Genomic DNA, 14,123 nt, shown 5'->3' with positions numbered 1-14,123 from the left:
AACCAACCATCTGTTAGAAGGAAAAGAAGAAAAGGGCCTTTTGCACTTAGTTTTTGCATCTTGAACCCTCCAAAAAGTCACTGATGTTGTTAAAGGGTATGCGGCTTTACTTGATGTTTACTGATAAAGGCCATGGGAGGTTTTTCTGCATAAGTCTCACTGAAGTTAGCAGGGTCTAGTGCTCTTGAGTGTCCCCACCCGATTAGGTCTAAATCCAGCGCCACTGACCATGGGTGAGGTGCTGCAAGCATGGACCAATGTAATCCCAAAAATGCAGTACCAGCCAGCAGATGAGTGCTTCACAAATCACCCATTTATACACAGAGTGTCCGGTTCAGACAGCTCTGAACATTTTTCCAGCACTGGGTACTTTTCCACACATAGATTTCCACACTTTGCTTGATCATGGACAACTGTGCATATGCTGTGTTCAGCCTTAGATATGACATTGCTGTATACAGAAATGTCTTGTTATAAAACACCCCAAATTGTACTCAGATAGTGGTGCATAAGGCAGCTTTTGGAACGTGATGCTTCTTTGAGATAAATGACACTTGAAGAAAATGTACTTATTATGGTATATTTCCTATGGTTATACAATCTGTCTTTGCCTTGTGCAACCACTGAATACGATCCTGTTTTTTCCCCACTCACATAAAGGTGGTAGACATCACTCCACAACCAGCATACCTTTATTCTCACAACAGGTTAGGTTGGGAGAAAACGAAAGGGCCAAGGTTACCCAGTGGGTAGAGATTTGAACCTGGCTCTCTATAAGCCTACCCTAAGAGACTGGGTCACGCTGTCCAAATAAGAAAGGCACTCTTCTGGTTGCCAGCACTCTAGCTAGCTTTAAACAAAGTGCACAGAAGTCTTCTTCTCATTCTTAGGCAAGTATTGATCCACCTTTCCTCAAACTATGGACTGATTCGCTCATTCATGTGTGCAGTTCACTCTGGGGTGAGCTAAGTGTGTGAGCTGTCTCCACTGAAAGTATTGTGTTGAAGGAAATATGGGGCCAATATAAACACTCTGTCGTTGGAATTTGATCAACTATAGCTGCTAGAAACATGCACATCATTACTTCGTGTTACAACCGCTGACTGGGTTCACATGAAGAGCAACTGTTGATTGCTATCATTCAGTCATGGTGATTTATGGTGATTTACCATGGTGATTTATCGTGGTTGAGAAACACAAAAAGAAACAACAGACTGTTCCAGGGTTTCTTTTGACCGCAGTTGCTTTTGGATGAACTTGGACAACACAAGCCATCGTGCGGAAAGCCCCTTTCTTGCCAAGTGGCTACCTAGAGATGTAGCTGGCAGCCCCCCAGGCTTGGCACAGCCATCAGAGGCAGACACCTAATCCAGGGCAGAAGGTGGGAGTGGAGATAGTTGGGCAGAGCTGTTCCAAGCAGATCCCTGGCCTCCAGCCCCTGCCTGGAAGTGAGCCACTTGGGCAGGAGGTGGGAGCTGGCTTGGTGGGGATGCTGAGGGCCAGAGCCTTCTAGGGAATGGGGCCATGGGCTTGCAGCAATGCTCAGGGATGCTCCCCGCCACACTCTTGCTTGAGATGAAGCCACGCAGGCACTGGGAGGGTGGCCCATAGACTCAGCAGGGGTGCCTGATTCTCTTCACACCCCTGCCATCCCCTGCCCAAGTGGCCTACTCCAGAGCAGGCGAGCAAGGCGAGCTGGGCTTGGCAGGGATGCTCTGTTTGCAGTGAGGGGATAGCTGGGTGACGTCGCCCCTTCCAGCAGTAGCAGCCAGCCAATTGCCCCAGCAGCAGCACCACCACCACACCAGATGAGCTCTCCAGGCCACTCTGCTGCGCTTCACAGTGTAAGCCTGTTGACAGAGAGCTGTCAGGCTCTCTGACAGCCACAGCAAGCCAGAATAACAGCCGCTGTCACAGAGAAGAGCCATATTCTTCCCTGCAGTGTCTCCTGCAAGAAATAAGGGGGGGGGGGGGTGTGGGAGCAACCTCAATGACCCTGATTGTCCGTCAGGATCATTGTGGCTACTTGGCACAACAGCAACCCATGGTGGAGATTTACCATGATGGGTCACCGTTACATGTGAACCCACCCAGCGAGCGTGGAACTCACCTCACACTCACCCTAAAGCAGGCCGATTGAAGCCTGGTTCACACTGCAGCAGGATAAGGCACAGAAGAGCACCACTGCTGATACATGGGCGGGAAGGGGGGGATGCTTTGTAATGCACTCCAATTTTAAGAAGCAGTAAATTTTAAAAAGCAATCACCTCCTCAGCCCCTGAAATACTGCCTGTAGGCTTCACATGTTGCCTGAGGCCTGCTGCAGCTGTGGCACAGAGTTCACCTCCAGGCAGCCGGGCACCTCAGCCTCACCACCCAGCCCCTGATTTGCAAGGTCTCGCCCTGGCAGCTTTCTCCGGGACTGACTTGGCTTTCCTGTTTGTTCTCTCCTTAATGGCCCTGTGCAGGTTTTTTGTCAACTTCCCATCTGCCAAGCAGTACTTCAGCCAATTCAAGCACATGGAGGACCCACTAGAGATGGAAAGGAGTCTGCAGCTGCGTAAACACGCCAGGAGAGTCATGGGGGCCATTAACAGCGTGGTGGAAAACATCTACGATTCAGAAAAAGTCTCCTCTGTTCTAGCCTTGGTGGGCAAGGCGCATGCTGTCAAACACAAAGTTGAACCGGTCTACTTTAAGGTATACTATTTCTATATTATCATTATCATCATCATTATTATTCCACAGCACTTTTCCTCTAGTGAGGAGCCTTTTATTTGCATTTTTCCCTCTGCAGTAAAGACAACAACAAAAGCGTTTGGTTATTAATTAACAAAAGACTAAACATGGACTTCAAATAAAGCAGGGAAAAAGCATAAAGCAAAAAGCACTATACTGTGCTAGTTGTTTATTTATTTCAGTATTATTTTATTTGCATCACACCTTCTTTCCTCTTCCAAGTTGCCCAAGGCAGCTTACCTTGTTCCCCTGCTCTCCATTTTAGCTTCATAACAACAACTCTTTGAGGTGAGCTAGGCTGAGAGTCAAGACTGGCCCAAAGTAACCCAGTAAACTTCATGGCTAAGTGAGGAGTAGAGCTCAAGTTCCCATCCAGTACTCTAAGCACTACACCACACCGGCTCTCACTGATTATGCCTTCTGACTGGAACTTTTCATCCACTCATACTCACAGTTCAGCTATGCAATCCACATTATAGCGCAGCATGAGCAAAGAGCAGATACAGTGCAGAAGGTTGTTTGCAATACAAACAACTTCAAATTACTCAAGCAAACTTGCCTCCCTCATAGTTTTGCTACACCTGATTAGATACGAGATTGATTAATACTGATCCATCCCTTAGTCCCTGTGCCCTACCACAAATATATCAAAATGGAAGCAGCTGAAATAAATGCATAGACCGGGTTCAGACAACACAACAGCCTACTCATGTTAGTTATAATAGATGGGTTATTGTATTGTGCCAATAGGGACTGCAGGTGGCCTGCCTTTTCAGACAAGCCATCCTGCATTTTCTGTGGGCTATTCTAGAGTTGTTGTCACCTGCAGTAGGTCATCAGGACCCAGAGGGCACAACCTACTAGGGGTAAGCCCCAGCAGCCAGCGAGCTGCTTGAAGACAGCAGCAAAGATCCCTTGCCACTCTTGGCCAGCAGCTGCCAGGCGTGTGCCACTGACAGCTGCCCCCTAACTGCCCAACTGGCATTTGCAAACTGTCGTCAGACACTTTCTCTTGCCTGCAGCAGCACAGAGTGGTCATCCTGCTATTGGCTCAGGATTTAGGCCTCTCAAGCTCTGAAATGAGTGCAATGGCTCATTTCTGGAAGGAGGTAGGAGGTTAGCAGAGCTCCCTTATGTAAGTTCTGCCAGTCTCCCTCCCTCCAGAAATGAAAGGGCTTTCTCTAAGAAGCGTTAAGTCACTATTGCACAAGCGGTGGAGGCTGCTTGTCCTACCCGTGTTTTTGGCTACAACTCCAACCAGTTCCAGCCACCATGTCCAATGGCCAGGGACGATGGGGGTCATAGTCCAAATTATCTGGTGAGCACCACACTGACAAAGACTGATTTAAGGTTTTTTTTAAATTTATACTTCAAGATTTCATTTTTAATGATGTTGGTTATAAACCAACATCATTAAACCTGTTATTGGTGCACTGAAGGGCAGTATACAAATCTGCTATTTTTTTCTTTCATTATGAATGAACCCATTATTATTATTATATATTATAATTATTATGAATATTATGAAAAATTCATTATGGCAGCAACAACAATAATAATTGGCCAGTGCTACTACTTGATGTAAAGGGTAAGGGAGGAAGTGGGAAACCATTCTGACTGCTGCTGCTTCCTTCTCAGATCCTCACCGGCGTTATGCTGGAAGTGCTTGCAGAAGAATATGCCAACGAGTTCGCTGCTCCAGAGGTCCAGAGAGCCTGGGCTAAGATGAGGAGCCTCATCTACATTCACGTGACCAGCGCGTACAAGGAGGTGGGCGGGGTGCAGTATCCGAACTCCACCATGTGAGCGGACCAGGGAAAGGGGGCCGGCTGGGTCTGGGCTTTTCTCAAGATGCACTGTGCACTTTGCCATCTTCCATCCCGCATTATTCTTTTGGCTGATTCATAGGTGAAGCTCTGTAGTGGTACATTAAGCATCCTGCCGCAGAAGGTAGCTGGGAAACACTTTCCTCAGCTGAAAACTAGCTTTGTGTGGTAGATCCACAAGGATTTGACAAAGTCACCTAATTCGCCCTTGAGCAGCCTGCTTGTAGGAGATCAAATGTAATCAGGTAGTGCCCATAGGACACACGTGCCTGAAATTATCTAAGCAAGTCAGAAGGGCTTTGATGCAAGCCCAAGAACCCTGAAATGGGCCTGGGCTGAGAAGCAGGTAGTACATGCACTTAATTCCTATTCTTGGCAGCGCACAGAGAGAGATTAGCCACTTATCTGCACTGGCTCTTCTGATGTTTGCACTTGAGAAGAAAGTCTTTTTATTTAATTATAGGCTCTTCTCACACACTGTCTGGATTTCCCATTGCTTGCACTAAATCAGTCCATAGTGAAATACTGGGAAGAGGATGACAACGATGTGGTGCCGATAAAATGGGAAGCTGTTAAGGTAGAGATACTTAGCTGCAGCTTCTAGAACCCAGTTTGTTTGTTAGTAAGAGAGACTGTTGGTTCCTAAATCCATAAAACAGAAAAGAGAGTCTTGTGGTACCTTAATGACAAAACAGCTTCCACAGACCATAAGCTTTTATGAACTAGGCTCATGTCGTCTGAGCTCTAGTCCACAAAAACTTGTGCTACTGGAAATCTGTTTCTCTTTAAGATGCCACAAGATTGTGCTGTTTATGCTGCAACAGATTCACACAGTTACCCCTCTTGAACTTGTATTGACAAAATAAAATTGACATGAGTAGTGAACTGTGATTTTACAGAGCTCCACAGCATCTTGAGCTTGTGGCAGTGGGAACTCTTGGCAGTACTCTTTCAGTACTTCAGCCAATTGTTGGACCCCAATCTTCTCCAATTTGTGAACAACAAGATTAAGAGGAGCCCTTCTCCAGGGTATTTATTGTAACCACATACCTTGGCTGATTATAGGTTTGCATAATTTATGAAGGGTTTGTAGATTATAAGATCCACAAGCCTTTCTTTCTCTGAGAGGTCCCTAGCTCAAAATTGAATCTTCCTAGACAATAAATCATGGATAATAAGGCAGCTCCTGCCCATTGAGTCATCCAGCCTCATTTCTCTCCAAGCTTAGAGATATTTTTGTGCTTTGTCAATGCTGATTCACTGGCATAATTCTGGAGCCTGTGATTCACCTCAGCTCTGTCTAGGTGCTGAAGCATGTCAGTTCTGGCCTATTTTCAGGAAAGAGCTCGGGGACATTAGAAGAGTGTGCTGGGATTCCCTCTCCAGTCTTGATTCATACTGGGTTAAAACAAAAGATTAGTCAGCCAGATTGATGCAGGAAGGGGATTTGCCAAGATCTGGATGCTCTCCCAGAGGCAAGCCAGTCTCAGTAGTGAATCAGCACATAGTAGGAAACTCCGTGTTCAGCCAGGCCAGCCTGTAAAGCAGTGACAGGAACTGGGGCCAAAGAGTGCCATGATGGCATGTCACGGATTAGCTCTTTCTGAGTTATCAGAAAATGTCAGTTTCTGCTTTCTAGAAAACTTGCCCCACTGATATCTATGTGAATATCAAACAATTAGCAGAGTAATTGCTGCTAATTATCAAAGGGAAGCCTACCAAGGCCTACAGCTGCATCTCTGTTGACAGCACTTCCCACGTTCTTCTCCCATGTTGGCTTCTTCCTTCTTGCCACATGGCTTGCAATCCTTGAACAAGCATTAATTAATCCCTATAACAGTTAAATGAATATTCAAGATCCTTCCTTGTACCTTAATGTTGACAATTAACCCTGCCATACTTTGCATGGAGTTGAAGAGGCAGTAATAAGGCATCTAAAGTTCAAATAAATTTGAATATGACTGCTAAGGGTGCCCAAAATGCAGACAGAGACTGTAGTTCACAGGGCAAGCAAGGAATAGCAAAATGGTTTTATTTCAGCTGTAAAAAAGTCTTCTACAGGAGAGAGAGAGAGAGAGAGAGAGAGAGAAGTATATGAGAAGTATATGAGGGGGAGGTCTGGGGAACAGCCAGTTTTCTATAAAATGTATTGTTTTCCATACCTCCTCCCACAAATGTAACAATTTCATTCCCCTGCCACCTCTGAGTCTGGCTTTGGCTGTTGATAAGGAAGGACAGAATAAACTAATTGATTTGAGGCAATCTAATGAGGTCTTACTTGACCCTTGGCCTAACTGTCAGAAAGACTTATGTTGCTTCCAGATGGAGGGTTCCAACATAGCAAAAGATACTGTGCAGCTATTCTGCTTTATTTTTTTCCTGGCAAGTAAAAAATGGAAGAAGTTATGAGAAAACAAAGAGGAAATTATGGTGTCTGGACTCTGCCCCCCCCCACCAGCATAAATATCTGTGAGTGACACAGTGCCATTATGCAATAAAAGTGTTACCTGGAAGGACCCTTTTACTCATTCTTAAAGGCATGCGCATGAACATGAGTTCCATCAAATTCCTCTTTAGGTTTGTTTTTTGGCCATGGGGATAATGCATGACTTACATTAGTAGTCCAGAATGCAGCTCCCATTAGTTTCATAATCTTCAGTTTTGGGAGAGATAAGCCAGAGCCCAAACATACTGACAGACTGCTGTGGTAAGTGTCTCGATTTACCCTTTAATTTGAAACATTCAAGAACTGGTGTAGTAGCATAGTGCGAGTATTGGATGGAGATGCAGGGAAGCCAAGTTCTAGGCCCTGTTCAGCCATGCAGCTCACTGGATGGCTTTAAGCAAGTCACTGACTCTCAACCTAATGTACCTCACAGGTTTTTTGATTAGAAAATGTGTGTGTGGTGGGGGGGGGGAGTATGTAATCTACTTTTGGTTGCTCACAAGAAAAAAAGGTAGGATATATAATTCATTCATTCATTCATTCATTCATTCATTAAAACATCTCATCCAGTTCCCCATCTTGGAAGGAAGTAGAAATTATTTTGCAGGCAAGGCAAGGCAAGGCAAGGCAAGGCAAGGCAAGGCATTATCCAAAAATTTGCTGAAGGCTGAAAATGAACACAGTGATGAGGTTCTACCCAGCTTTATCTTTCACCTGAGAGCAGGAACCTGAATTTGGCTTGCATGCCGAGCTGGGACTTTTCAAAAACTCTCTTCAGTATTCCTAGAAATAAATTGGTCTGGACAAACAGAGTGGTGGGGAACAAAGGTATTCTGCAAGATCTGGTTCTACAGCAGCGACGCTGGCTATAGTAGGACAAACTTGGCAGGATCTCCTTCCAACAGATTAGCTGAGAGCAGAGGCACTGTTCCACTTGCATTAACTTTTGTCCACGGAAAGCATCCAAATGACCTGAGTCTAGCTGACCTTGCAAGCTGAGACTGAGTGTTTATAAATATGATGCTTCCTCCAGTGTCTCTGCTAATGGAAGTTTAAAGTGTTTCTGCTGACCTGAATTGCTTCAGGATCAGTTGGAGCCTGGGGAAAAGATCTTTGGTAGAACCCAGTATTTGCCAGGTTTCCTTCTGCACCCCACCCCACTTTTAGTATAGAAACTTGGTTCTGCCATCAGAGAGACACAACTGCACGATGAATTAGGCTTGGAAAGGCAAAGGACAAAGAAAGCCTATCCTTGTCCAGCATTTAATTTATGTATGGTAGTTGTACATAGAGACTTTTGACCATGGCTGGCTGGAGAACTACTGCGATTTGAATGCCTTCATGGCTAGAGGCAAAGGAAACTCAAGTTGCCATTTTGCAATCTGAACACTGAATTTAGGCTTTTCATTAGTGAATCTCCCCCTTTCTTTGAAGATCGTGATATATTATTACATATGTTGTTCTTTTTGTTGCCTTTGTTTTTTAACTTTATTTTGAAATGAAATCAAAGTTCATAAAAACAAAGCAAAGCTGCAATCCTATGCACATTTAACTAGGAGTAAGAAGCACCACTGAGAACACAGAGTTAGTTCTGAGTAGACAGGCAGCAGGGTTGATCTGAACATGGGAGATGAATCCACCATGCTGCCCTCTGCTTATGCCCTCCCCAGTCATGTTGCCCATCCCGTGCTCTTGCTTGCTGCACAAGTGCAGGGTATCTGGACATCTGCCATAGCAGATGAGGCAGGGACAGGGAAAGGGCAGAATGAACAAATACACCTGCATGTGTTCTGCTTCCTTTGGGGGTTCAGGGTTAACTCCAGTGTCCAGGCTGCAGAAGACATGCAGTGAACAATCACAAGTGTCAATCAGTGCAAGGAAATGATTATTTTAGAGCAAGCTGGTGTAGGGGCCAGCCTGAAAGAGAACAGAGAAAACAGCATTATAATTTCAAAGTGACAAGGGCATGAAAGGCCAGCGCTAACTCACATTCAATATTATAGTTAGCTGAATGACGCTGAGTCAGAATAGCATGTTTGCTCCAATTCTGAATGATATGTGAGTTGTGATAAATGGAGCAATGCAATTTGAAGTACTTTTGCCCTCAGAGGCAAAGAGCCAGGAATTCTGAATCAAGATGTTAGCACCATGATTGATTTCAGCTGAAATTATGCAGTCTGTTTTTCAGTTTATGAGCTATTTTGCCTCTCCCAGTTCAGACAAGGATAGGCAACATGAAGTTTTGAGGGAGGATACTTATGTGTGTTCTCTGAACTCTTGTTCTGGATGGTAAATTTCTAGCCATCAATATCCGAAGATGATCTTGATGACTGAGTAGCACCATGTGTTAAAAGAACAGAAGAAGCTAAGACTTTGTTTTCTTCACATTTTATGAGGAAGAAAACCTGCTTCAGGGCTATACCACTTCAGAATCCCAATGGGCCCTCTTGTGGTTGAACGCACATCCATTAAAAAGAACAACAGAGATTTATAATCTGCTGTGCTACAGCAAAAACAGAGTGACTATACTGAATAGGTCCAAACATGAGGACACCAGTGTCTTTTGGCCTTTTCCACTACATTATCTCATCTGGTATTTGTGAGAACGAGGCCCATGAGGCAATAAAACAGCCATATTCATGTGAGGCATCTTATCTTTACAGGTTAATATTATAGAGTTTATAAGATGCCAACTGAGATCATTTATGATTTATTTATTTATTTATTAGATTTTTAACCTGCCCCATTAGCCACACAGCTCCACTTGAAGATTGCATTTTGTCATTGTGCAATGTGGCCAGAAATGAATAAAATGATAAGTAGTAAGATCAAAGGAAGTACTTTACACAACTCAGTGCTGCCATTACAATCAGGTAATTGTCCCTAGCATAAATGATAAACAACACTACCAGCAATTAGATAAATCTGTGGAAATCAGTGGGAGCCACAGTGCTTTCATGTACAGATAGCCTGAGCACTCATTGAATGGAACAGCAATCCATAAATATAGAAAATAATAACATGGATATTTCTGATTCATGCTCATACTGTAAAGGGAAGAGTGTGGGAGGGGCTTAACAAAATCCACAAGACCCATCCATGAATTCTACTGAATTTAGTTAAATTGTCCTCCCTACGCCTCAACTTCTAAAAACAGTAGCTAATTGATCTATTCTAAAAGTCATAATAGATCTTTCAGGCTCTCTCCATACTTTGAGCCATGCTTCTGACTCCAAGGTATCATGAACAAACAACAGGAGATTAATTTGTGAACCATGTTTTGCCCCAGATACAACTGCCTAAGTGACTTACAATTAAAATGTTAAATAATTTTTAAAAATCAAATTAAAATTATTTAAAACATAATTGTAAATGTTTAAAATTGTTTCTCTACTTGTGAAATTCCATGCAAAACACTGTTGCATGCCACAAGAAAAAGCACTCTCTTTGGCTAAAGGTGGATTCCACTGTTAAGAAAGATCAACTGGATTTGCATGACATGAATCTGAGCCTGAACTGATTCCCTCAGTGTGGCTTATTTGAGGGCAACAAGCCACTTCGACCACCATGGGTTGTAATTAGTTTAGGACATCCATGCTGGGATGCCCAAATCTGCATGATTAACCCCAGGGTACCAGCAACTGGCTACCAAGCCACTTGGCAAGAATGGCAAAGAAACCCTTGCCTCGCTTGCCAAGTTTGCCTGGGCACCTGCATTTGGCATATCATAGTGTTTTTCTGCTTAGCTCTTTCCCGCCCTAGAAATCACAAAAGCCACTTTCACAGCCACTAACAGATCTTTCAAAGTGCCCAAGCAGCTCCTTGCTAATGACTGGCAAACAAATTTTAAAAATGTGCACTCAGTGTGTGCAAATAAGCTAGTTTTTGTGGTGGGCTTCTGTGGAGTTTGGCATTACATGAATGTGGACATTTGTGGACAGGTGAACCAGGTACCAATCTCAGACTTCTTTACAAGTGAGCTATCAAAAAAAATAAAAGCAAAGATGTGGGTTTTGCTCATGAAAAGAGGGGTTGTGTAATTTATATCCTCTTCATAGTAAGATCCTCTGATTTGTTTTTTGTCCTGACCACATTCAGGGAGATGCATGTTTTGCACTTTTTCCTGAGATAGCAGGAATTCAGAAAAGCGTAAACGTGGATTGCACATCCTGTTCTGAGGAAAAGGAGTTACTCTGCGTAATACCTTGCATAGTTCTAGTGACAGGGCAGTGGCTGGCTTTTGACTGGGACACTTGGCTGTACAGCCCAAGAACTGCAATTGCCATGTTAAGCACCTCTTTTAAAAAGTACCCAGCTAGTTTTCACAAACTCTGTTTTGACAGCCATTGTTAGCCTCTTCAAGAACCTGAGGGACATGCTGAAGAGGCTATCAGTAGTTGGTAAACATTTCTTTAAATTATTTTTGTGCGCTCAATGTGTGCATTTTTAGCTACATTTGCATCTATGTGCAGGAGCACAGTTCTGTGAGGACAGGAATCAGATGCCTCTGTTGAACATTGTCAGGGGTATGTGCTGTCAGAGTGCAGCAGGTGCCAACCCTGGACATCAGCCTCAAAGAGGCTCCAAATAAAGTTTTTCTTCTTTTTGTTTTCTCTTGACAACTGTTAAAATGCAACCTACCTAGGGGAGGCATAGGCATGAGTGACATTAGCTTGTGAAAAGGGGTGTAGTGTGGTTTGCATCTCCTTTGCAATGAGAACCTCATTTTTTAGTAGTACAGTTATTAATACAGTAGCCCAGCATAATGATATTCCTTCTCTATTATCTTTTCAAATGACACTTGCCAATTTACTCCTTCAGTTTTTTGACTTCTCATACAGCAACAGCCATTTTTACCTTTAGGAAAATCTGTGCTTATGTAATGTGATTTTTGTGTACAATTGAACTCATTTTTTAACTTTTCAACTTGGGGAGATCTACACAAATTGAACTTTTTAAAATTTGGCAGAGATTTGTGCAAATTCTCAATAACTATTCCCATAATTACTGCACTTTAGCAAATGTGTGCAGATCTCCCCAAGAAATCTGTATATAACCCTGAAGGTGAAGAAAAAAATTCTTCAAACAGCACCCTTTATTCTGCTAATACATGCATTTCTGTAAATTTAAGGGGCAGGTTGCTGAGGTCCTTCCAACAGAATATGAGCTGGGAGTGGGTGGGAGAAATTATCATATAAGAAGGCATGGCAAGCTACAGAGCAACTGATCATCTGTTAGGAATAATTTTGGTTAGTGAATAACCAACCAACCATTTTATGTTCAGCATGGCTTATCATGACATGTGAACTGGCTGACAGTGGTCGACCAACTGCCTGTGGGAAACCCACAAACAGGGCACGCATGCAGCAGGATCGTTCTGCCCATGTTCCCAGCAATTCATATATGCAGGCATACTGCCTTGGATATTGGAGGTGGGTGGTCCCTCAAAGACTATCAGACTTGCAACAGTTGTGTTAAGACACAAAAAACTATGAGAAAGACAAAGGTTGTGATCCCAAAGCATTATGGGGTTTAGATAGAAATCCCAGTGTGGTTTTGAACTTATACCATATTCTTGTGAATGTTTATTTACGATGCTACGATGTTTCCAAGAAAAATTGTGTAGTAAAAACCTGCTATGACTCCATCCAAACTTGCAGTGGGGGTAGAGGGCTTTGAAGTAATAAGTCATCAAGGAACTCTGCAGGCTGCCTCAAGTGTTCTCACTAAGTTATCCGGACATGGTAGGGCTTCCAAAGAATTTCATCTATCACCCTGAAAACGGCTGAAATTTCAAGTTTTCGGGAATAGTAATTATCTCTAGAACAACCCTGCAGCTTTTCAGCAGGGTTCCAGAATGCAAACATGGCTGAGACTTGGATGCCCTTTTAGTGTTATCTCAACCACTTGAGAGCCATTTATCTCTAAGAAGCTCTTGAATTGTTGAGATCATGTTTAAATGACCCAGCTGTGTATGAAGGGTTGTGTCTTCCCATGGAGACAACACTGTTCCAAGAAGAGGGAGGTGCCAGTGATGTGGGAAAGACCCACCCATGGGGGCCACATCCACACAACTGACTCTCAACCACACTGAAGCTGCTTGTGGATTAGTAGGCTCAGATAACTTTGAAAGGACACTCTGGATTCATTGCAACTGACCAGTTAGAAAGAGACAGGCACCCGTAGCTCCCAGTCCCAAAAGAAGATGCTCCATGAACACCTAATTTCAGCACTGCATTGCTGGTAGAGAGGGTCAAAGAGTTTTACCGGGTTGGCACCCTCACTGCAGCCTACTATAGGGTATTAGCCATATGGGTGCCAGGTTGTCAATTCAAGTACTAGCCACTGTGGCTTCTCATGTCATCTGAACTTGGTGACAAACCACCTCACACCACTACAACAAGCCATGCGTTGTGAGTGGTTTGTTAACCACTCTAATAAACCATCCTTACCACGTTCAGACATCATAAGAAGCCATGCCCAGCAGGGATAATCATGGAAATCAGCCAGCACAGTAGAAGCATGTAGCCACCGTTAGGAACGAGATAAAGTTCCAAGAAGTGATGACACAGGAGACAAAGTGGCAAGCAGCACTAGTTTAATACATTCTTGCAAGAGCAGGCACCCACCTCATCGGTAGCGCGCTGTTTTAATGAAAGACATAGCCTTTTATTCCTGTTCCCTGATTTGCAAGTTACCTCCTCCTTTCACCTATTGGGTAGGCTACTAGGAGATCACAATCTTCTCCATCCACCTTTATCATACTACTCCTTGGTATGTTCCCCCCACCCGCTCATGCATCCCATGTTCATGCTAATAAGCTCATTACCTATGAGAGGTGTGTCAGTTATTGTTCATAAGCCTACTAAGCGTGCACACTACTCACCATAAGTTCACTAGTTCATCTTGACCTTACATCAGTCTTGACTTGCACCACTTATCTCCTAAACCTACTGGGAGGATGAGATAGGAATAGCAAACTTTCTTCCAAGTGAATTATCTCTCCACAGAATAGCCAGTTGTAAAAAAACAACAATTACCTGCTATCTTCTGCAAAAGTAACAGTTTAATCATTTCCTATATTCCCCCCGTTTCTCTTCTTCAGAACCTTG

General features: G+C 43.6%; 1 protein-coding gene across 4 annotated transcripts in view; it reads left to right on the top strand.

The window, feature by feature from the left end:
- The window catches only part of CYGB (cytoglobin), a 59,476-nt gene that overhangs the window by 29,205 nt on the left and 16,148 nt on the right, over positions 1 to 14,123 (top strand). For 2 of the 4 annotated variants that reach the window (XM_044454035.1, XM_044454037.1), the window contains exons 2-3: positions 2,469 to 2,700; positions 4,378 to 4,509. In XM_044454035.1, the coding sequence (XP_044309970.1) occupies positions 2,469 to 2,700; positions 4,378 to 4,509 (364 nt within the window). Of the gene's footprint in view, positions 1 to 2,468; positions 2,701 to 4,377; positions 4,542 to 14,123 lie in introns of all 4 variants that reach the window. The other 2 variants (XM_044454034.1, XM_044454036.1) reach the window with 1 other exon arrangement.

This window comes from Varanus komodoensis, unplaced genomic scaffold (genome assembly GCF_004798865.1).
Source record: "Varanus komodoensis strain SLA01 unplaced genomic scaffold, ASM479886v1 scaffold7_1, whole genome shotgun sequence".
Classification (NCBI taxonomy): Eukaryota; Metazoa; Chordata; class Lepidosauria; order Squamata; family Varanidae; genus Varanus; species Varanus komodoensis.
The sequence above is the reverse complement of the archived record's forward strand: the minus strand, read 5'-3'. Positions and strand labels throughout refer to the sequence as shown.